Raw genomic sequence first — 24,914 nt, 5'->3', positions numbered from 1 at the left:
GCATTGAAAGTCAAACGATGTTACAAAAGCATGGCTCGCCTAATGCTTTCTTTAAGGATAAGGTGATTTACAAAGCCTGAGATGACTCCTTCTTAACTTTTCTCTTGAGACAGCCATGATCTTGCATTTTCAGCATCCAGAGTGTTAGTGATCCAAAGGGGCGCAGTCATAGCCTGTGTAGGCCAAGTCCTGTGCACAAAGACAAACAGCAGAAAGTACTTTTGAGCAAACTGTCTCACAATCAATGTGGCTGTTGAAACATCGTTTGGGTTTTTTCTTTTTTTTTCTTTTTAACAGTTCTCACTCTATGGACAGTTGGTCTTACCCCGTGACATCTACCTCGCATGATAAGGTGCAGCTGCTTCAGATTGGATCCAAGCCTTAACGCTTCTGTGTTGCGGCGGGAGCAGTGGTCGAGGTCTTCCAACAAGTACATGTAGCTCCTCATTTTGTTCACCACACAACCATTCTGTCGTGACAAGAAAAGGAAAAGGTGAAACCCTAAAAAATAGTGGAGCAGTTTAAAACAGACGGTGAGTTATGACTGATCCTAAAAGGAAAATCCATCACATTTTCACATTTTTTAGATTCAAGACTTTTATGAATGCAAATGTTCACAAGTTGAAGTTATACTTAAGTGGACATCAACATGAAAACCTGGGCGCTTACCCATGCAAAGAATCTGAAAAATGATAAGTTTAGCCATGAAATTGAGAAATAATAAACTGTATAAAACACCACTCCTCATGTAAAAAAAATCTACTTACAGTTGCAGGGGCGCTGTTTACATTTGCAGCCAAGCGGTTGACCTCCCGCGCATAGAAACGGACATTGTCCATGCATGTCGACTGTTAGCACAGGGCCAGAGGCACCAGGCAAGCAACCAGGAACAGGAACTTGAGCATCTTGATTCTCTGTCGTCCACTGAGCTGACTGCGCTTTTGTTCGTTTGTCTGGACACCTCACTGCTGCAGCCACGTCCACAGGAGGACAATTTAAACACACCCCTTCTTGTTCATGCCAGAAAACAATCATGCAACTATGCAAATGTGGCATGCAAAGGTCTTATGTGGAAGACAGAGATTAGTTTATTTGGCTGAGAGATCTGATAGATAATTGTGAATAACAGTTTTGTTTTTCATTTGTCACCAGTGTTTTATGTCCGCTAAGGATAAAACATTGGACTGAGTGCAGATTGAAGTGAACCACAACGATTTGCAGTGGGAACGTTGTTGGCAACGTCCTAAAATAGTGCATGAATGAGTACCGAAGGCAACTTTATGCAGGTTGTTTTTATTGTAGGTAAAAGATACAGAAAGTAACAGATAAATGATCAAACGACCATCAAAGGATCAATGAAAGATAAAGTACGATAACAGAATATATTATAGAAAACTGGCATAAATTATAGAAATTCAGTTCAGTTTTGTTATTGGTGGAAACGAGCAAAAATGCTTTTAAACTTATTAGTCAAGCCATGTTACTGTGTTTTTAGCTGTTGGTTATAAATTGAAACTCCGGCATTGAAAGTCAAACGATGTTACAAAAGCATGGCTCGCCTAATGCTTTCTTTAAGGATAAGGTGATTTACAAAGCCTGAGATGACTCCTTCTTAACTTTTCACTTGAGACAGCCATGATCTTGCATTTTCAGCATCCAGAGTGTTAGTGATCCAAAGCGGCGCAGTCATAACCTGTGTAGGCCAAGTCCTGTGCACAAAGACAAACAGCAGAAAGTACTTTTGAACAAACTGTCTCACAATCAATGTGGCTGTTAAAATATCGTTTTTCTGTGTCGGGCGATGAACATTGTATAAGAGATAGTCAGCTGTCTGCCACGTGTGACCTCGCTTTCTCACTTGCATGCATAATCCACCAGAAAAGCCCAGTTTTCCAGCCAGTCAGGACAGACAGGCTACGGGACAGCGCTCAGAAAATGCTCAGTTACGTCCAGCCTCACAGATCAGGTGATCGGGATTAAACATCCACCGAGGTTGGCGCGGATTTTCAGGTCTGCATTATAAACACTGCTAAATCCTGTCAGATCATGCACCGAGTGACCCATTAACCTGCTGTGTCTTTTTTTTTTGGTTCACGTCGGGATTCTGGATCAGAAGATATAAACAGATGTTCAGCCATGCAGGACCGTTTTTCTTTCTTCCTTTTTTGTAAAAGTCATTCCTTGAACCCAGATTTTGTTTTTAATCTTGATTGTTTGCTGATGTGGTGCTCTACTCCCATTTCCAGTGTGTGAACTTCAGCTGCCATATTTTTAGCTCTGTACTGTTAGACTGGAATGTAAGCCAGGTTTTAATGAACCTTGCAGAGAGGAAAAACATTTGGCCGAGCCTACTGAGGTTCAATGTGGGGAGGAGTTTGAGTTCATCTCCAAAACTTCAGGACAGGATTTTCATTGGAGACAGAGCAAAATAACAATCTTACCATAATCACACTCAAAAAAACTCCATGAAATCCAGCACCTTTGGGTTTTTTTCTTTCTATTTTTTAACAGGTGTCACTCAGTTGGACAGTTGGTCTTACCCCGTGACATCTGTCTCGCATGATGAGGTGGAGCTGCTTCAGATTGGATCCAAGCCTTCTCAGTTCTGCGCTGTAGGCGCAGCGGTTGAGTCTGAGGCCGTCCACCAAGGAGATGTAGCGCCTCATTTTGTACACCACACAACCATTCTGTCATGACAAGAAAAGGAAAAGGTGAAACCCTAAAAAATAGTGGAGCAGTTTAAAACAGACGGTGAGTTATGACTGATCCTAAAAGGAAAATCCATCACATTTTTACATTTTTTAGATTCAAGACTTTCATGAATGCAAATGTTCACAAGTTGAAGTTATACTTACGTGGACATCAACATGAAAAGCTGGTAGGTGAGCCGTGCAAACACTCTGAAAAAGGACAAATTTAGCCATGAAAATGAGAGATAATAAACTGTGTGAAACACAAGTCCGCATATTAAAATGAAATCTACTTACAGTTGCAGGGGCGCTCTTCACATATGCAGCCAAGTGGTTGACCTCCTGCGCCTTGACAAGGACCTTGCTATAGCATGTCGATGGGTAGTAGGGGTAGCACAGGGCCAGAGGCACCAGGCAAGCAACCAGGAACAGGAACTTGAGCATCTTGATTCTCTGTCCTCCACTGAGCCGACTGCGCTTTTGTTCGTTTGTCTGGACACCTCACTGCTGCAGCCACGTCCACAGGGGACAATTTAAACACACCCCTTCTTGTTTATGCCAGAAAACAATCATGCAACTATGCAAATGTGGCATGCAAAGGTCTTATGTGGAAGACAGAGATGAGTTTTTTTGGCTGAGAGATCTGGAAAGTGGACAATCGAGTATAAAAAAATAAAACAATACCAGAAAAATGTAGATAAAATCAGATTATTTGTATATTTGTAAAAGTTGTGTAATATATATGTCTACAAATATTGCTTTTTTAATTATTTTCTGGCTGTAAAAAATACTTCTTTAACTTGAAAAACCTACTTTTTAAACCTGATTAAGTGATGATTTGTCTGTAAATTTATCTCTAAAGCTCAGATGAGAGTCTATTGTTTGATGAATCATGTCTCTGTCCAACCAAAAAGTCTTAAATAAATCGAGAGGAATTTCAAGTTGAAAATTTTATTTGAATCAATAAAAGTAATTTATTGGATGAGCAGAGGTTAGACCTTGACAGCAGCAGAGCTGTTGCATCAGCTTCATGCTTTAGCAGAAAAAGCTACCAAATGGTCTTTCTTACTTTTAGTTGTCTTCATTTTTTTGTTTAAACCCACATACTAACAAATGTATTTGTTTTTTTTTTTTTCAAAAATGGAAAGGCATCATGTTGTTTGGCTGACACTAAGTATATTTATATTGTATGATGTGATAAAATAATAGAAAGATAAACTTACTATGTCCCCATACAGTTTACTATGTAAAAATCTTTAATGCCATAAACTATGCTCTAAAATCCTTTGTCCCATAAAAGTTTAGTGTAAAAACTGACTGCCTTTTCTTTTTTGTCCACTAGATGAGGCTAGTTTCCAAAACTTTGAAAGGGCTTCAGTCTTTTTGCTGTACAATCAAAGTTGCCACTTGTAAATCAGAACTGAATCAAACACAAGCAGAACTTAAAACTCACAGACTTGCTGTGGAAGCTAACAAATGCCTTCACTTTGAAAATCAGGTCAGAGCAGGCATGTGGCAAAGAATCCGCCATGCTGAGCAGCTTCTCTTCATCTCCCTCCAGGTGTGATGTGACTCAGTTCATCACTCACGGCATCTAAAGGACTTTCACACACCTGCAGATGCTGCCAAACACCAAATCAGAGCTTGGCCTGGTTTTCAGCGCTGACTGACTGGAGTGTACGCGGCATGAGGATGGATGCCCACACAGGCTGCAGCGTGGCATGATGGAGCGCCGCGGCACAAAGGAGAAATAATGTGCTTTGTGCACTGTAAGCAGATCTTTCATTCCCCATTCCCTCCTCTCAGCTATTCTCCCCTCGACCTTGTCCTACTCAATTAACAGAGGAGGCAGGTGACTGGGCACTTCACAAAATCAATGGATGTGATTTACTCTTCATAGTAAACACTCATGAAACCATGAACAACTTCATCGAGTAAATTTGAAATACAGTGGATGGCAATTCCTGAATTAACAGTGAACGGTTTATTTCCTATTTTAAAAAAAGTAAGTAAACTGAGAAAGAGATAAATTCCTTCTGAAAGCTTTCCAGAAAAATGGAAAGCTTTCAGACATCAATTGTTCTCCTGACTTTTTACCTGTACTGTACTGTGCTTGAATGTGTTTGAAAACTGAACAATGGAGGGGCAATTTGGGGAAAAATATATTTAAATAAAATCTGTGAACCCAGTAAAAAAGGGCGCTTCAGATTTTAAAATGTGTCTGAGCTCCACCATTCTTCATTGACATCCCCATTTAGATCTTGCTCACCAAAAGCTCCTTTAAGCTGTGCCTTTTAGTTCATAGTTATGGACTTATTTTTATTTTTTTATTTCTTCATCTAACTTCAGCCAAGACCAAGACTCCTATCTTTGGATCCGCACGCCATACTGTCTTGCCGTATAATTACTCTAGAGGACTTGACCTCTGGTGCACTGGACATCTGTCATTTCTGAGCAGGATACACGTTTGTGCGAGTGTCTTCTTCAGCGTCCTTAAACAGAAACTGGAAGCATCTTGTCTTGAAAAAGTGTGTTTGACATTTAAGACTAGAAAACTGCAACTCCCTTTTAATTACTTGTCCAAAAAACACTCTGATCTTATTAAAATTGTTCGGTGTGGGTAATTTTGAAAACAGAATTAAAATTTAAAACAGATAATTATCCTGTTTTCATCTATGGCAAATAAAGATCAAACTCCATAAAAACTGGCCTTCTCTTCAATATCATGATCTGCATATTTGACCATTTATAACTCCAAATAAAGACTAAGTCAGGGTCTGAAAAGAAAGAATAAGACCATTTTTTTGCATAATATTTACTTTTTTTTAGCTTCAATTGATTAATTTTGTAAAATCTTTACTATTAACTTCATCTGTTTTGATAAGATATGGTATTTTACCCACACATTTTGGGCAGTATGGGCTTCACGGTGGCACAGTGGTTCGCACTCTTGCCTCACAGCTAAGAGGCTCTGGTTCAAATCCCAGTTGGACCTCTCTGTATGGAGTTTGCATGTTCTCCTTCAGGATTCATGGGTACTCCAGCTTCCTCCCACAGTCTAAAAACATGTTAATTCATGTCTCTAATTTTCTCTTAGGTGTGTGTATTGTGTCTTTGCACAACAGTAACTGGGATAGGCTCCAGCAACATGACTTTAAAAGGGTTCAGTGGGTTCTGAAAACGAATGGGTTACGTGCAGCTTAGAATTTATTTTGGACTCAAAGTCCAATCAATCATAAAACCCACACACAAATACAATACAATAAAAGATGCAGTGCTATGAGTACACAAGGTAAAATCATAGAAAACGTTATTTGAAAAAAGGCGGAAATAAAACTATACATAAAATGAAAATTACCAGTACAATAGAAAGTCATGAAAACTATGGAGCCCATAAAGGGACATTAAAGAAGAGAAAAAAATAATAATAAAACTAATTATCGGAGGCTATTAGTTAGTACTTTGTGCTCACCAATAACTGGTGAGCCCATGACAACTCATAAAACATGACTTGACAACTAAAAGCCTCTGATTATTTTTGAGTCACTGCTGGTCAAAAAAAACCTTCATCCATATTATTTTCCGTGAATATCCGTCAATGCAGGCATCAATACGAATACCAAATGGCTTCAGCTTGTCATAAAAATCCAAATGCTAAATATAATTTGGACCCTTTTCAAAGTAACTGCAGCGATGTAGACGTCCGGCTCTTCGGAGTTCAACACCCCGTGGGTCAAGATCTTGTAGAATGAGACGGACATGTTCTTTCCATTTGTGCATGCATCTACCGATATCCATGGAGGTTACCGGATGATCTTAATTTTTCCTGAATAAAAGTGGTAACCTGATCCAAGCTGGTGTAAGCCCTGCGCCGAAACAAACCACATGACTTAAACTCATTTAAGATGACGTTCAGTGATAATATAATTGTGAAGTTGATGGTAATGTCATGTCCAGGTAACTTGTGAAAATGCCTTTGTGCGCAAATGACCACAAATGGTCAGTTACTAACTGGTGAGCACCTGTTAGTAATGGGTGCGCACCAACTTCAATTTTTTTATCTTTTCATGTGCCTTTGGGGGCTCCGTAGAACTACATAAAATAAGGAATTATTAAAACCCTTGTGCTATCTTAGATGACCCCTTCCCTTACATTGACGTGTTCTCCCTACCATAACAAAGGATACAGGTGGAAAGATTTCATGTAATCCATGGACACCAGTGAAGATCACAAATCATTGAAGAAAGAAGGTTCAGAGCACTGTCTAGTGGGTCTAGATGACCCAACTCCAAATGTTTAACCCTTGTGCTATCTTAGATGACCCCACCCTTACATTGACGTGTTCTCCCTACCATGACAAAGGTGGATAAAGGTGGAAAGATTTCATGTAATCCATGGACACCAGTGAAGATCACAAATCATTGAAGAAAAAGGTTCAGCGCACTGTCTAGTGGGTCTAGATGACCCAACTCTCAATGGTAAAGTGCCTAGGATAGCACAAGGAATAAAAATGTTTTGTGTTGTTCTGTAGTTGACCACATGGTGGCGGCTTTGAGCAATATCAGCTCCATTCGGACTGACATATAAGGTGGTTGGAAGTTTTATGTGGTTTATATTACATTAGATTCGATTTAAATTAATAAAGAGCTTTTGTGTATTTTAAAAACAAAAATCTTAAATGTAAAATCAATCTAAAATATTAAAAAAACATTATTCTATGAGACTGAGGAATTTATTTTGGAACATACTTAGGACCTATTGCTTGGTGAAGCATGTAACCCACTGACCATGCTATCTGAGCCGCACAGCTGCAGCAGCAAGCGGGCAGCCAGTGAAGCGTGCCCCCCCAGACGCACGCTGGTGGCGGGCATCTCAGCAACAACAGACGGCGATGTGGAGGTCAGGCGCGCACCAGCGCGGACTTCCTGCTAAATATCTGCTCTCGCTCCCCTTTCCTGCATGGGATTACGCGCCGCTGAGCATCCCGCACTGCGCGTCCGCGCCGCGCGGTTCCCATCGTTTGGGTTTGTAGCAGGTGTCCCGGCGCGTCCCCGAGGTCCGGAGTGCGGACCAGGCACGCTTTGCTCCGCACTGTTGCTGCGCCGTCGCTTTGAGCCTCTGCAGCAAACTGGGCAAGAAATGGTGGGATGCTCGACCAAGAGGTAGGTGCCCACAGTTGCCCCTGCGGGAGGGTACTTTTCCATTCTGCGCGCGTCCTCCAGCTCGATCAGATAAAGGCTCTGAGCGCAGTGTCCTCTGCGGGGAGTCCGCCACTGCAGCTTGACGCACTAGTTTCCCAATGTTTTATTTCACAGTCAGGGACTCAGACAAGCTTTGCTGGTGTCCCACTGACAGAGTCTGACTGCTGGTTTTACAGGACGCTATTTGAACAACAGCCACATCATGTTAAAAAACCCCAAAAACGATTGAAATTCATGCATCCTATAGGGTGGAAAGTACATTTCTGGCATGTTTCTGATCTAAATAGAAAACATTTCAGATGAAAAGCTTCATTCTAAAACTATTCATTCTATTCCTATTCATCCTCCTGAAACAGTCTCCCTGCATCCTTTGATCAAAATATGGAGCTGAATAATTCAATAACGAGGAAGATGGAGGAGTGAAAATCCTAACTTCTTTTTGGGCTTTATAAATGTTTATGGACTTAATATGTGGTTTGAGAAGTTTTACCTTTTTACTGACCCCTCCTTTTTGTGTCCCGCCTCCCCTCATGCTACTGCTGCTGCTGGTGTCATGTTTTCCTTCCTCTCCTCACAGATTGGACGCACAGCCAACAAAGGGTCGCAGCTGTGAGCACGTCAACTCTCCTCATCCTCATCATCCCAGTAGTGGAGGGTCCCTTCACCTGCCTGCTTTCATCCCAGCAGCAGTGAAGACACAGTGGTAGCTCCGCCCGGGCTTTCTTATTCCGATGGTTGTGTAAAATCTGAGAGGCCCGTCGCTCTGTCAGCAAACCACTCAGCACCTGAGATTGTGTGCAAATGTGTGAGTTCAGCTGTTGACCAACCGGGCTATGAAGGAGAGCCGTTCAGTTCTGGGTTGACTTGAGACGAACAGGACGACCTGAGTGAGGAGCAGCCATGGGGCTCGGACAGTCCACTAAGACGCTGGTCAGCAATGACACAGACGAAGGTGAGTACGCACACAAACATTTTTGTGTTTGAATTCTTTATTGACTTGAAGACCAGTCACCTGTGCTGCCAGTGAGCCTCAGTTAGTGCAGAAGAGGAAGAAAAAACTATTGTTTTTACAAGCTATCCTTCAATATGACCTCAGAATGTCACAAAAAACGGTTCAAGTAAAATTTTTGAAGCACTTTTTCAGCATTTTAACCCTTTCAGTGATATTTTTTATATAAAGGTTTGGCATCAAAGTCACTTTGATTTCCAAAGCCCTCAGTTTGAATGAATATTCCTTTTACATTGGTAGATAATACATTTGGACTTTATTGATTTGAGCTGGTCCCTGAAATGACTTCCTCACTGGCTGCGGACCAAAGACTTCAAACAAGTCAGCGTTACATGAGTCAGTGGTTGACTCAGACTTTGTTGTTGTTGCCTGGCTGCATCGCGTTGTAACCTCACTGATGTGCAGATATCAGGAGAAAACAGGAGGCGGTAGAATAAAAAAAGTCACCTGGAAAAACCAATTTGTTGACGAAAAAGCCAAAAAGAGAAGAGGTTGGGATAAAGAAAATTATGTGCTTTTACAAATTTAGAGTGCTTATGGTTACAATTTCTTAATGTTTGTGTCAACTTTAATTTTTTCGTCATCGTTCTGTTCTCCATGCACAGCTATAAAACTCATGCACCCTTTCTTTTAGTAGCAATAAAGATGCAAATGGATTTTTCCCTGGTACTGGAAGGTGTTACCTGCAGCGGGGATCTTTGTTTGTTAATTCTACCATGAAGTTATGGGGCCGTGAGCTGCAGCAAGGTGAACACATGCTGACAAGTCAAAGACAGGTGACAGACGTACAACAGCAGCTTGATACGGCATAATCACAGCCACAAGCGGAACAACTTTTGCTACAATTCTTTAATAAGATAATTACATAAAAAAGGGGGAAATGTAAAATACAGTTGAACAAATGAACATGTCACAAGCAATATAAAGGATACAACAACTTTCTCTTCACAGCTTATTATCACAGATGTGCTCTGATGAAGTTTGCTAGGACAGGTTTGGATCCCCAGAGAAGCGTGTTTGTGCGTCATGTGTCTGAACATGTGTCTCATGCACAATCAGGAGACTTGGGTTGCCTCTCAACTTGTTTACCACTCACCACCTCGCAGCAGCAGCTGCCCTGCACAAGGAACCCTCAGGTTCTGTTCTCGTTGCCAGGGAAACCAGATAAATGCTTATCTCCTGACACTGTTATGTTTTTTACAGGGATTACAGGCTTTAATGAAGAATAATTAAACCAGGTACAGTTGAAAAAAAATCGACTGCTGGCTGACCTGGCTTTAAAAATAACAAAGACCTTTTTCTTAAATGAAGAATAAAACACACGTTTTAGTCATTTTTAAACATTTCTTGCAAAAAATGAATACAAATCAATCAGGATAACAGTATGGTGTCATGGTTGGTCGTTTGAATGCATTTAAATAAACCTAACAAAGTACAAAAAAAAACCTGATTATATAACTGTACTTGAAATTTAGCTGTAATTCGTGATTTTCTTACATGCCATAAACATAAGAAGAGCTCATTGCTTTGCACAATCAAGCAGAAAGTCACAAAGATAAGCAGAGACTCTGAATGTTCCTGGGGAAATACTTTGTTCACAATTTCCAAATTAAAGAATTTACCAGGTGCCACATTACTCAGATGGGGCAGAAAGTGCAAGCTATCAGTGGCAGTTAGACCAAATCCCCCAGGAAGTAGGTGGTCAAAAAGCCTTCAGTGACAGCAAAAGAGCTGAAGGCAAGACTTGATGTCAGCAGGCACTAAGGTATCAATTTGCGCAGTAAGGGAAATACTAAATGCTGAAGGGCTGGATGCCCAAACTAAGAGATTACCAGCACTGGGCCAAAAGCGCAACGAAAAATCGGCTCTGATATACTGAGATCCACTCACTGAAATTAGATGCTTTTTAAAAGAGTATTAATCAATTAATCAGTGATAAAACAAATCAGGTATATAATGCAGGTCTTACATCTTCTGAAATTGTCACACAACTTAATAAATATCCTAAATAAATCCAGAAACTAGCATTTGCTGGGTAACTTCAGTCCTTCTAATTTAAGTCATAGACACATAGGCAGCTGTCAGTCAAAATCAACCAACAGATGCGTTTGTGGGTCCTGATTTGCTCAGGTCGTTTAGACCATGGAAAGGTCGTCAGTTCCACTCATCTGCAGCTGTTGGTCATTAAACGGTCAATGACTTGTCCATCATTTAAAGATATGCTTTAAATGCATTAAAAGTATAACCACTTTTTTTTATTTTTTTTTTCAAAAATCGCATCATCTTGTCAGAGAAGTCAGCTTTCTTACTGCAAATCTTATCAGAACAGAATCTTTGAGCATCCCAGCAGCGCATTTGTCAACTCTGAGCTAATTCATGACCTGTATGTGATGTACGTGATGTATGTGTGGGTTCTAAAGGTGACCTCATGAAGCACCCATAGAAGGTTGGGTAAACACCTAGAGTGACTGAGTGAGGCCAGGAATCCACAGTGATCCATGTCTAACACAGTACAATAATTTTGGTTTCCACATATAGTGACTGCAGGTAAAGTTTTCAGTCCACAAAAGTGTGTTTTTGCTAATGGCTGACTGCATCTGTATGGATGTGTGTACATGTGATTGTGTTCACCTGAGTGTCAGAGTGGGCAGCAGCTGTTCCGTCCTTGGGGAAACAGCAGAGAGGGAACACCGTTCGTCCTGGTTGTCATGACAGCAGGTAACAAACAGCCTCATCCGCTTCCAATTGGAGATAATTGCCGCTGATAGACGGAGCAGAGCAACAGAGAGGGGTGGAAGTGTGTGTATTTGTGTGCGATCTGTGTGTGAGTCGAGCTCCGGCACGATACGGCAGCAAAACCAACATTGGGAGGCTGCTAAAGCAAAGCTTAAGCAATGTTCACATTGTTGAAATTCCTATTAATGAACAAATGCTTCTTGCTGAAGGTCTTCTTCTGTCTTGAATTTGTGTTTTAAAATATCTGTCTGTATCAACATTTATATGCCTCAAAAATGCGAAAAATAAATCGTTTTTTCTTCTTCTTTTCCCTTCACAGTGAATTTTGACCATTTCCAGATCCTGAGGGCAATAGGCAAAGGCAGTTTTGGAAAGGTAAGTTTCTTTTTATACCAAGCTGGAATTTAAATTAAAAACCCAAAAATGGAAATATAATCTAAATACAAACACATATGATGGTTAGAAAGTAAAATTGTTTGAAATAGTACCTAGCTTCTTATGCTAAGACAGATGATATAATGGTTATTAAAAGTCATGTGGTGGCTTTAGAACTTCACTACTCAAAAGCACGCATTCATGCACGCTCACGCATCCGCACGCTGTCCAACAACAGATAAGCAGTTTAATCACAGTTGGTGGAAAGCTGTTCAGTGCAGGGAGGGGCTCTGCTGATTAATTGTGCCAGTTGGTGTCCGGATCACTCTCATAGATAGCAGTAATCAATGGCTTATTGATGCTTGCAGCCTAGACAACCACAACTACAAATGAACTGTGCACGTTTGAGATCTATACATTGAAATGATGTTTGTCTGAATGTGAAACTTGTGTACCCATCCGCAGGATAATCAGACAGAAACAGCAGGGTTGTTTTCTGCATTTGGCTCACATCAGACCGACTCCTCTCTGTCATGAAGAAACTATAATAACGATTCCAGGCAGCAACTCAGACAACTTGGGGGAAATCTGAAGCTTGATCCTCGACATTAAAGACAAATCCTTTCTTTTTCAATTTTCCTTCTAAGTTTTGTCGTTGGTCAAACGTCTTTCTGGTTATTGCAAGGATGTTACAAATCCCTCACACATTTGAGCGCCACGTAGACGGATGCTTGAGGCTAGCATGAATAAATGATGCAAAGCACACAACTATGTTGAAATATTGAAAAGCAAAAATGTCTTTTTAAAGTTGGCAGTAATTAAAATAACTTTTTTTTTTTTATCTGTAGAATGCAGCCGTCTCGAATGTCCAGAGCAAATTATTTATCAATAATTGTTTGACTGGTCTTGAAACGTTCAAGTTTCTCCCAAAGACACTCGCAGAAACTTTAAAATGGTCTTTCTTTTGCTATAAAATCACTTATTGGTGTATTTTTGTGATTAACCCATAAGAATCCAAAAAAAAACCCCAGAAATGTCTTGTTCTGTGGTTTACTCGCATAATTTTCAAAAATGAGTCTGGATTTTTATGGGTTAAAAAAAACCTTTAACAAATAATTAATATGTTAGAGAGAAATCCATTCTGGTGAAGTCTATTGATCAGTCATAATCATAAAATAGTCTCAACAGATTGCAAAAATTCAACCCCTTGACACCTGAATGTACTTCCAGCTATGAAAAGGTAAATAAATCATGAGCTTCATCCAGTGCGGGTCCTTGGGTAAGACCCTTTGTGCTAGGGCCTAACTATGTAGCCACGAGGGGGCCCTAGTCCCTGTGCTGGTCCCCAGCCCAGATGAAATACAGGAAGGGCATGCGGCGTAAACATCTCTTCCATAACCACCTGTGCAAACCAGTGAAAGGTGATTGGCTGTGGTGACCCCTGAAGGAATTTGCCGAAAGATGAACAACAATTACAAATGCAAATTTGCTCACACTTGAAGAACAGCTTTGTGAAAAAAAACAATAACGTATAAACAATAAAACAATAAACAAACAAAAAACAAACAATAAAAAAAAAAATTCAATGTGTCGACTGCAGAAAAAAGATAAGCTTGCTCACGTTGTGTGAGTTTATTCTTTGATGAAAGTGTGATGAGGAAGATTAGTGAACGTAATGGTACTGTTCTTCTTTATACCAATAAAAACAAGGAACTAGAGATGTGTAAAAAGATTGCAGGTGGAGTAGTGCATCAAAACAGCTGAAATCCCCTATTAGTCTGTTTAGTGCTATTTTTTTTTTCCTTTGCCCCCACCAGTTGTCTTACTTTTCACAAAACACTATAGTTCATCCCAAGGAATATGCAGGCGGGTGACATGAAGGATGGATTCACTTTTGGTACCAATCAGAAGATTCTGTTCCTTAGGGCACCTTAGATTTAAAGGTTCAGGTCCAGTTGCCTGGAAGAACAGGATCCTGTGAGAACATGACCTGAATGACTAAGAATCTCCAGACCTAACCGCGTTATGGGCGAGACATGGGCGAGACTGAAACTATTCCTTTTAAAAAAGACAATAGAAACAAAAAGTAATTTACAATATAAATAATCTTTAGGACAAATACTAATGCTTTGAAATAGTAGGACATGGATTCTTTAAGTAATGGTAGCTTCATGGCATACTTTTCTTTGGTTACTGTTGTTTTATAATGCATTTTTTTAAGTTTTTTCTTTTGCACATAACCATCTAATAACACTAATCAGCATTGTCTACGAAATTATCATTTGATTGTTCGGCAGTAGTAGACTAAAATGTGTAGTCACACCTTGTTTCCTGGGGTAAGTAAGAAAACAATAAATAAATAAACAAATAAAAGTTTGATTTTATGTCTTAAATTTTCGTGACAGTTTTCAGTTTTCCATCAACATTTGGACTACAGAGGGTTGCAGTTTTCTTTTGAGTGGTGTTCGCCCTGCAGTAAATTGATTTTAATGTTGCGGCATTCTGTCATGACTTTAAGGTTTTATGTTCTTTATCATAAAACAAAATGTTTGTTTAATCTTGTAAAAAGAATGAAGCATTACGCAGCAGTAAGGCCTAACCTAAAACCCGCTTTTAACAGGTCTGCATAGTCCAGAAGAAAGACACCAAGAAGATGTACGCCATGAAGTACATGAACAAGCTGAAATGTGTGGAACGCAACGAAGTGAGAAACGTCCTGAAAGAGTTGCAGATCATGCAGAACCTTGAACATCCTTTCCTGGTTAATTTCTGGTAAGCCTGCATGTTTCTTTAAGTCTTATTTCCATCACATTTATGAGTAAGGATTGCATTTTTTCTGTCTGAATGTTGAGACCAGTTCATCAACATTTTGATTTTTGTTTGTGATTGATAGCAATTAGTCTATTTAGCTATTTAGTAAACAGTTTCAAATCCTTCTTCATTATTTCATTGTAGATGTTGAAATTATGTAGTGCATAAAAAAAGATTTTTTCCTGCAGAGAAGTGGGCCATGTCAAGAGAAGTTTGTGGTTTTCCTCTTTTTGTCACTGAGCAGGAAGCAGCAGTTTCATCCATGTTAGTTCACCACCCAAAGCTTATAGTTCAATCAGAAAGGTGTGGAACACTGGGGCACACTTACATGCTTCCATCCATCCATCCATCCACTTTAACTTGCTAAAAGGAAAATGTAGTGAGCTCAGTGATCCAAGCTTATCGTCTAAAGCACAGCCTGTTTTTCTCTGTGTGCATTTTGACGGTGACAGGTCTCTAAATTCTGCAAGGGTTAATCCTAAATGACTCAGGTCATGATGAAAACCAGAGTCGTTTTAGTTCAAAGCTTCTATACCTTTGAGGACCCACTCCGATCGTCTCTGGAGGTATTTTCAGTCCTATTTTCATTGAAATTATGACCTTTTTAGCCAAAACCCAAAAAAACGGGGTCATTTTCTTTGGCATGGTTTCTGACAAGCGACAGTAGTTCGTTAGAAATATGCCTCTGAGTTGTGGGCGGTAGCTATGGTGTGGTGAAACCCCGCCCCCCTTCAAGGGACGTAGCTTGTGGCACGTGGCTACGTTATAAATAAGCTTTTTTTTCAAACTGCATTTTTCCAACCGCTCCTGATTCTGAATGATTTGAATAAAGAAATACTCAGACATGCAACTTTTGAGCTTAATTTCCTTAATGAATCTCCTCCATCATCAGAAAAATGCCACGAAAACATGTTAAAAAAACACCAAAAAACACCGTTGTCGTTGGAGAGGGTCTTTAAGTCGGTTTGTTAAGTCTCCCAAGAAAGACATCATTAATTCTTTAGAAGAACTTCTGTTGAATAAGAAGAAATCACTCTTGTTTTTTGTGGCGCTTAATGACTCATAACAAAAATAAAACCTGTCAGGATCATAGATTCTATAATTCTAGTATTTTCTTTGTAGAGGTTTGTCCTTTTGATGTGTGAAGATAAACTTCTGGTAAAAGGGAAAGAAGAAAAAAGAAAGGTTGGCAAGAAGGAATAGATTAGTGTACAGACTCAGACAAACAATCCAAACACTCGATTTTTGTGTGATTGCATGCTGTGCTGCTCAAAAAAAAAAAAAAGTTGGTGCTGTTGGCAGCATGATGCCCCCCATGGGTGGGGTTGATTTCCACTGGACGTTGGGCGCTGTGCCCTCTTTCCCGTCCTCCCCACTTCTGTCTGTCCCTCTCACTCTGTTGAGTTGGCAGACATGATTTGAGGGGCGGGGGGGGGGCTTTCAAGGTCAGATTTGGGGTGAGACCACCTGCAAGTGTTTGAACTTTGCTGAACTAATTGCAGGGGAAAAAACGCCCCCAGCTTGGACTGTCCTCTTTTCCTCCTTCTGTGTGCTCTTTTCATTCTTCTTTCACCTTCTCCTTTAACCCCCCCTCTCCTGCTGGATTTCCCTCCTTCGCCAGCTGCTCCACTTCCTTTTCCTCCCACTCGCTGCCATTGTACTTCCCTCTGGGAGTGACCGCAGAGGTCTTTCTGTGCGCTGCGTGTGGCCAAACAACAGTGCATCAGAAAAATAGAAGTAAAAAAAGAATAATTCAGAGATATTTTTGTTCAATCAAGGCATCACTGAAGCCTTACAACAATAAATAACAGATATCACTAAAGCCATTTCACATTACGTACTCATACTTCACCCCCAATTCCATGTTTTCCCATCATGCTGAAGTTTAGATTGTAAATGTGTTGCCATGACACTAGTTTTTTGTTCTTTTTTGTGGCTCATTTGGTATCATTTCTTTAATACATGTCAGTTTACGTCCAAATGAACATGCAGATTGGACAGTTGTCCTGTGACTGAAGGGGGCTTGAGAAGATCATGGTTGAGTCACATGGCTGAAGCACAAGCCCAAATAATAACTTCTCCACCCCCCGTGCAATACAACTATGTAGTTAGGTAAATATTGTTTGCATTGATATGTTGTGTTTGGTTTAAAGTCTGACTAAACATAAAGTCATTAAACTAATTTAAATTCTAAGATTTGAAATGTGAAAATATGATTTTAAGATACTCTCTTTTGTAGAGAAAAAAAAAACGTTCTTTTCTCATCTCTTACAAAAAACATACTAAATGTGCTGCAACCGAGGCTACCTTATTGTTCTAAACTTTAACATCTAGCTGGGTTGATTCCACAATTCACCGTTTTTGTAACTTCCCTGAGGATAGGATGACCTGAACCTGAAAGGAACTTGAGAGATCAACACCCATCTTGAAAGCTTTTATTTGTGCGCTGGCTTTCCCATTACAGAGCAAAAGACTCCTATTATTTTTGGAAAGACCTTATAACCTTCCCGTACTGACAACATTTTCCTCTCTAAAATTGCTGCTTGAGTCTCTGCTCTTTGACAAAAAAACAGAACAACAGACAAATCAGATCCTCAATGGAGGTGGTTACAGGTGCTGAGCATCTTTAGAGGAAACTGTAGCAATATTATACTATATCTCACCTTTTTTATGGGAGGAGAAACATTTTATTTAAAGATTAGAATCTCTGTAGGTAATAATGAGGTTATAACCCGGTACATAATGTGTTATTGTTCACCTGAGAAGCTATTTGTTTTACCTTCATTTTAAAACATTTTAGACTTATATCTTTATTTTTATTTTGCACACATTGCAGATTCTTCACATTGGAGGCTTTTATGTCTGTCAAAACTGAACTTAAATTTTAGGATGCTTCACAATTTATGGGGAAAAAACCTTTTTGATTCAACCTGACCTTTGTTTGACTTGACTGATGTGCTCAGCACATCCTCAGAGTCTCGCTTTGGTTTAGCTTTAAATAAACCAAAGAGCTCTGCTGTTGAAACCGCCCCCTTCTTTAAACATTAGAGCCGTGTCTGATAAATGTCTAGCATAGCTTAAAGTCTAATCCTTCTATAACGTTTAAATAACACTTTTTAAGACTAATCTTTTTTCCATAAAAACTTTAAATCCATCGTTTTCCACTTGCATTCAGTGCCAGCCCATCCAGCACATCAGCCACCACTAACAAGAAGTTAGTGGTAAATTTACAGATCAGCTTTGGGTTTGAGTATTTAAAGCTTCTGAAGAAGCTTTTTATTACACTTACAGTAAAAAGACTAGCTTCTTTTCTTTGTTTGGAGCTTTCTTTCTTTATCTCTCCTCTTGACTCTTGACTCTTTGCCCCATGACTGCGCTCATTGTGTCTTTTGTGTAGGGATACGGCCACAGATTCACGGGGAAAAAGGCTTTTGAAGTCATTGAATGCATGTACCAAGCAACACAAACCACTGGAGCAGCAGCAGGGAGATAAAAAAAAACAGCTAACTAACTGTTTTTCCATTAGCTCTTTAAAAATGTTGATATAAATACTGACAAATGAAAAATATATATATATATATATATTTTTTTTTGTTTTTGTTTTTTTGCTTATGTTCAGTGTTATATTACACATATTCTAATAGAGAAAGGTCTTAATAAAAATGCAAAATTGCCATCAGATTTATTTTAATATAGTTATCTGCATTGAATCTTTTAAATTTGATTTTCAAATCAAATCCTATCAAACTTTATTTAAAAAGGGCTTTTCATACCGCAGTAATGTAAAGTGTCTTTTTTGATGCTATTGAGGTATCTGTCTCACTGACAACAGGGAAATAGAAAAAGTAGACTAAAGTAAAATCTTTAAGCAAAATATCAGGGTAAGCCACCGTCTGTATATGAAATCTGGACAGAGTGACTGGAATGTCACTCTTGATAAAGGCTGACTTCCGACTCCAACAAATTGATTTGGTGTGTTTTTATTTTATCCTTTGGATGTGTCCCTGTGTCTATTAAAATGTTTTATGTCATTTTAACAATGACTGTTTTTTGTTTTATACTATTCTCATTTTGACGTATCTTTGTAATTGCATTACAAAAAAAGCCCAGCTAAGGACAAGTGCTGCTAACAGGTACGGCTAAAAGCCTTAGGATATTTTCTGTCCTTATTTTAATAAACAAATTCAATTCATTTCAAAATGAAGTTAAATTTAATCGCCAATTTTTCATAATATGGATGCCGCCATGTTGGAGTTAAACATCGTTAATAAGCAGCGATTGGTCTGAAATCTGTCAAACGTCCTGATCATTCGATGTCAGACAGCAGGCACCACATACTTTTATTGAGGCCTCTCATTGGTCATTTTTTATAAGTGAGTAAATATGAAAACACTGGATAATTAAGAACATGATTTAAAAAAAAGGCAGCATAGCAAGAATTGTTATTCTGACAAATATAATGACTGAGTGAAAGCGGTTTATGACTCTATAGAAGTCTATGGGATTTTGGCTTCTTGGAGCCATCAGGTACTTCCTGTTTGGAACGTGTAGGGGTGGGGAGCCTGTTCTTGTATACAGTCAATGAACCAAACTTATTGATATCCAGAAAATCGTTGTTAATTTGTCTAGACATAACCTAGCTAATAGCCACACTGAAACTAAAGTTTCCTAGAAGATGAGATAGAGGAGACCCACACAGACGAATGACAAATACTCTCAGATAATTTAGGCATCATGAGAGAATTGCTGGGGGGCTGATAAAAGTGGGTTGGAGAAGCTTTTTTTAGGGCAATCTGGACACGGACATTCAGGCCCCTTGATATCAAAAGGTTGTTGGAAAAGAGAGCCACCAGAACATCATGGAGGCTTCTGAAAATGCCTCAAGGTGGCTATAAATTTAGAAGGGAGGGGCCTAAAGTAGCAGATTGCATGGAGACAAACCAGAAATACCTTCCGACCCGGGTTCTTCACTGAGGATGAGTCCAAGCTACACTTTAAAAATGTTACAGCATTCGAGAAAATGGAACACAGTTTCATGCTGTGATGTACTTTGATGCTGTGATAGAATCATTTGCCTTCTAGAGTAGAAGACTAAAAAGTCTGGAAGACTGGAAAGTTAAAACTCATTTGCATTAGGGGCTCTTTGTATGAAAACATGAGATAATCTCACTAATGCAACTCATATCTACCTGAAGAAGACAGGCATTGTTCTCTGTTTACTCCCATTAGTCTTCAATCAAAGAGCAACAATATCCAGAAAGTCAGAAAAAAAAGTCTTCTTTGTGTTTTTGGGTAAAAGTTTTGTGAAGAGCACATGAACACATGTATTAAAGCTGGTGCACTTTTCAAATGAATAGAGGGAGGAGAAATAAACAGAACCCCCAATCTCACAACTTCTGCAAGGAATTGACAAAACCTCATTTTACCTTTTAACTGCAGATTTTGCCAAATGCTTGGAAAGCAGCCTGTCAAGCATTTGGCGTGATGTCAAGGTGACCTGAAGGGGAAACAAGCAGAACGCAGGGTGTCAAGATGTAGAACATAATGTTATGTGGCCCTGTTGAAGGCAGAATGTGACCTTGGTAGAAGTCAAAACACGGAGCTTTGCGAGTGAAAATGAGAAGATTGCTGGTTTTGAGTATCCCTTTGACTGAATTGATTTCTTTAATGCTGTTGGAGTGAATTTTGTGAAGAATATTTGATTTTCTGCATGAGTTTTGTGTTTGCTCAGGCTGCAGTGGACAGAGAATGATGGGAAATGTCAGTCAAGTAGAGGTGTTGGCAGATGGGGGTGGGGTGGGGGTTAGGTGAAGGGCTGGCTGCATCGATCCTGCACGTCACAGTCTTCAGCTGACCTGCTGAGTTCCTTTAAGCAGGTTGCTCTGACCAGACTTTCTGTTTTTGTGCAGTTAGTATCATCCAATTACTAATACTTCAATACATTGATATACCATCCTAATAATAATATTCCTTAAATTATACTCAATTTGTGAGATTAGGAATAAGATGATAGCAAAAAGATGACAAAAAAATTAGTAGTTTTTTATTTCTTGTTGCAGCAAAAACCTTTCCCTTTAGATTTATAATCCGCTAAAGTAAACAAGAAACATCTAATCCAGATTACAAATAATTTAGCAGTATTATTTTATGATCCTTTTATATAACCTTTTATGTCATAACTGTTACCCCAGGCAGAGGACAATGATGTCTTTTGTAAGGACATGCTACAACTAGCTGGATGTCCCCTGCGGTTTCTTGAGACATCCATTACTGACGAGGCCTGGGGTGCCTCTGCCTCTAAAAGCTGCATACGGGATGCCGTCCCGAGAGGCTGACAACCTCCGGGGCACCAAACCATCACATTGAAATGCACGTGAGGCGACGACAAAGAGAAAGAATGAGATGAGCACTAGGATCGGCCCGTGACTAACGGGAGAGGCAGGGAGAAACCCAGCACTGGACGGGCATAATGCCAGGGCAGCTATTGAAAAGTCTGCACCATTACAACATAATGAACAGGCACTAATCTGAAGCTCAACTGCTGTTTACTACTATCTGCCTAAATACTGTTAGAGGCATCAAAGAGCAGCTGCTGATGTTTGCTTGATGCATTTTTAGTGCTTTTATTTACTCAGTGCTGCTGCAAAAAGAAAGTTTTACGATCTGACTATCTTGCTGTTGTAGTTTTATAGAATATGGGTATTAATGGAAAAGCCTTATTTTGTGTAATGAAGATTTTATATTTTACTTCAAGTGTAGAATTACAATAAAATTGTGGTCGTTTTTTTCAATAATTGGATGAGCTCACTTTTGTACATGTTACATGAAACTTGTGGCAATAGCGCCAAAATCAAAATCGCTTTTTTTGTCTTAAATCTATTTAGAATTTTGTTGCGGAAGTGAGATATACATGAAATTTTCTGAAGCTTTCTTCAAAACCTCAATGAGAATAGTTTAAATATTGTTCAGGATATCTTCAATGACGTTTATTAGGAAAACAAAAGTGACACTTCGCCACTCTTCACTAGTTCGACAAAATTTTAGCATGATTACAAAATTGTCTCTAATTTTTTGAGTTATTCACAATGTGTCACAGCTCAATGACATTCAGCACAGACAAAAAGGTTAATGACCCACTCCAATAAGAATTGTGTTTTTGGTGTTTTTAACATGTTCTTGTGGCATTTCTCTCATGATGGAGGACATTTTTAAAGGAAATTAGGATTAAAATTGTATTTCTTTATTCAATTTGAGTCAGGAGCTGATGAAAAAAATGCAGTTTGTGATGTAGAAAAAACAAGGGTTGGGCCACACAAGCTCCCTGCTCCTCTCTTCTACCAGTTATAGAATAAATTCCTGATCTTCACAACACATCAGACCTTAACAATTTTAAATGTCAACTAAAAACTTACCTCTATAAAATGGCTTTTAATACTCAGTAGTTTGTGGCATTTTAGTTTCTTTTACGTATTTTATTTATTAACTTTGTTAACAGTTTATTAAATGTTTTGCAGCACCTCATCTAAAGTGAGGAAGGTTTTTACCACAAACAACCACAAAGCATGAAGCTTTTAAGAACTTTATAACATTAAAACAGACTAAACACACAAAAAATTTTCCGTAAAAGAAATTTAATCGTTAACAAAGTTAATTAATACATTTGTAAAGCTTATAAGCAGTTTAGTAATATAGATTTTGAAGACAATGATTTGACTTTAGATATTAATAAATCTTATTAACACTTTTAGGTATTTTCAAGACAACTATAATGCTAATAAATATCTTACTAGCATCTTATACATTAATAAAGCCTATTAATTTGTGAAGTTAGTTAATAAAACTTATAAGCTTATGAACATTTAGGCTTGTGTGAGACAACAATAATGCTAATAAATGTCTTACTAGAACTCCAAACAATAATAATACTTCTTAATTTGTTAACAAAGGTTGTTTATAAAACTTATTAAACTTATTAACACTGACAAGTTTGTTAGGCATCTATAATGCCAATAAATGCATCATTAGCATCTTAAAAACATCCTATTAATAATGCTTGTAAATGTGTTAACTAAATAATTTAATTAACCATGTTAGACTTATTGTACTAATAACATTACTAACACCATTAATACTAACAATATTAATTACTAACACCCTTAAAATTCTATTATAAAGCTTGTTAAGGAATCTTAATATATATTGTTACCAAAGAAACTAAGCTGAAGTTTGGCAGACAAGTGGGGGTTTCTCTTCTGTACAAGGCCGACTGAGACTCTCAAAAACATGGAAATACCACAGAGTTTGAAATAAAACAACATTCTGTAGGAACATTGCTGATTGTCTGCATCAAAGCTGTATAAATAGAACGTAAGGCGTATGCACATGCATCAGTGACTCAGTGTGTACATGCTTTTTTATGTGAGCGGGCCTTTGCCTGTCATTACGTAGATTATAAATGGGACTTTGATTGCAAACAGTCAGTTGCCGTTTTCATATGAAGCGGTTAGGTTCATTATTTGTACTTCATAGCAGTCCCATAAATGCTTCTTTGTTCTTTTTGTGCATCTGTGTGTTTGTAATGGCTTGTTTGCAGAGTACAACCACGTCCCCATGACCATGATGGAAAAGCCATTTCAGAGTTTACCACTTTGACTTTTGCTGGAAAAGCCAGTGGGACAGAAAACATGGGAAAGGAAGCCAAGCACAAGAATTGGTTTTTACTTGATTAAACCGGATTTGCTGATGACTCAAGTGTGATATTGATTGGTTTGATGGTCCAGCTGACCCTCCTTGATGGCAAACAGTCCTCTTTCTTAGCTCATGCCGTTTTTAGAGTATATCGAAGAGAGGATGAAAAGCATTCTCATTATACTAACTATATATCTTCTTGTCTATGATTGTACATTAATATATAAGCTTGTTATAAATGACAGACTTATAAATAATAATATATTCACGTTGTTTCAAATGTATTCTTAGCTTTAAAGCCAGTCCAGTGATTGATATGTGAGTAAACATGTTAATGCGGATGTTAAAGTACATTTAAAAAGAAAAACAAATGACAGAAGGTTTTTATCAAACTGTTACAACTATTTTATAATACTGAAAATAAATTAGTCTTTAAAAAAACACTACTACCGTGTCTCAAGAGATCATCCCACAAAGGACCTGGATTCCAGGTGCCAGCACATGCCAAAGTGATGAAAATCTGTGATGATGCCATGATCCATGTGAATACTCGATTCTGATTGGCTCCAGGGTTTCCATTAAAAACTGATAACGGACCCTGAAAAAGGAAGTTCCTGTCACGTCTTAAATTATTGTGCTGGCCTAACCACCAGTTGGTAACTGGAACAACAGACATTTGGAACATACATTTTTCCTCTGTTTATCACAACAGACCGACAATAGAAAAGAACCGTCAGATGGCTCTACGATGGACATGCCAGGATCTCTTTTAAATATTTACCATCAACAACAATGTTGCTTTTGAATGGAAATACTTTGTTGCCTGTCTTCCTGCCTTATTGTTTCATAGAAATTTTTTGTTGATACAAATTTACAAATTTTGGACTTTGTTTCTTTGACACTAACTTGGTATCACTCAAAACGATGTGTAGTTTATACACCACCTTCTTTCGCTTCAGCAGAGCGAGGTCGGTGCAGGCCCTGTGACCGGTACTATGACAATGTGTCGAACCGCGTATCAAATAGTCTTGTGAAAACCGAAGTCTCAATATTTGATTTATTATTTATTACTTTCACAAGAGACCACGGGGTAAGAGGGATGATTTCCATTTAAGGATTCCACTGTCAGAAATGTATGGACTTTGCAGAAGCTACTGTCCTTCGCTTCGCATTGGCGGGTTCACGCCCCTTATTAGACATGTCCATTATAGGTGTGTACATTTCAGTTAAATCCCACAATTGGTACACTTTCTGATGCTGTTAAATTCTGGAAATTGGTGTCTGACTAATGAAAACTTTTTTACCTCTCTGATTTACTATTTCAAGAGATTCTTGCAAAATCTTTCTCATTGCCTTTTACATTTACATATACCAGTACCTTAAAAAAAATCGTTTTTTATTTAT

At 38.7% G+C, this 24,914-nt stretch overlaps 2 protein-coding genes and 1 long non-coding RNA gene across 4 annotated transcripts in view; 1 reads left to right on the top strand and 2 right to left on the bottom strand.

Moving 5' to 3' along the window:
* Positions 1-957, bottom strand: LOC144983745 (uncharacterized). Its single transcript, XR_013647536.1, has 3 exons — positions 768-957; positions 326-469; positions 1-189 (listed from the first exon to the last, which is right to left on the bottom strand). It is a non-coding gene; the product is annotated as an uncharacterized LOC144983745 (long non-coding RNA).
* A 320-nt stretch (positions 958-1,277) lies between these two features.
* cytl1 (cytokine like 1) lies at positions 1,278-3,197 on the bottom strand. Its single transcript, XM_011492372.4, has 4 exons — positions 2,988-3,197; positions 2,856-2,900; positions 2,541-2,687; positions 1,278-1,709 (listed from the first exon to the last, which is right to left on the bottom strand). Exons 1-4 carry the CDS (start codon positions 3,132-3,134, stop codon positions 1,665-1,667), a joined length of 384 nt encoding a protein of 127 aa, XP_011490674.1. The 5' UTR covers positions 3,135-3,197; the 3' UTR covers positions 1,278-1,664.
* Positions 3,198-7,494: 4,297 nt separating this feature from the next.
* Positions 7,495-24,914, top strand: part of stk32a (serine/threonine kinase 32A) — a 70,354-nt gene continuing 52,934 nt past the window's right edge. Inside the window, exons 1-5 of one of the 2 annotated variants that reach the window (XM_078930984.1) lie at positions 7,495-7,852; positions 8,469-8,843; positions 11,543-11,618; positions 11,956-12,011; positions 14,632-14,783. In XM_078930984.1, the coding sequence (XP_078787110.1) occupies positions 8,829-8,843; positions 11,543-11,618; positions 11,956-12,011; positions 14,632-14,783 (299 nt within the window). In that variant the 5' untranslated portion in view covers positions 7,495-7,852; positions 8,469-8,828. The remainder of the gene's footprint in view (positions 7,853-8,468; positions 8,844-11,542; positions 11,619-11,955; positions 12,012-14,631; positions 14,784-24,914) is intronic. The other variant, XM_004084211.5, reaches the window with a different exon arrangement.

The sequence above is a fragment of the Oryzias latipes genome, chromosome 14, assembly GCF_053564925.1.
Source record: "Oryzias latipes strain Hd-rR chromosome 14, Olatipes_Hd-rR_3.1".
Taxonomy (NCBI): domain Eukaryota; kingdom Metazoa; phylum Chordata; class Actinopteri; order Beloniformes; family Adrianichthyidae; genus Oryzias; species Oryzias latipes.
Note: the sequence above shows the minus strand (reverse complement) of the source record. Positions and strands in the feature narration are given on the sequence as shown.

Coding starts and splice junctions, on each gene's coding strand:
- cytl1 (XM_011492372.4), bottom strand. CDS start 3,134: ATGCTCAAGTTCCTGTTCCTGGTTGCTTGCCTGGTGCCTCTGGCCCTG. Junction 2,688..2,855: donor CTTTTCATGTTGATGTCCAC/GTAAGTATAACT, acceptor TTGTCATGACAG/AATGGTTGTGTGGTGTACAA. Junction 1,710..2,540: donor TGCGAGACAGATGTCACGGG/GTAAGACCAACT, acceptor CTTTGTGCACAG/GACTTGGCCTACACAGGTTA.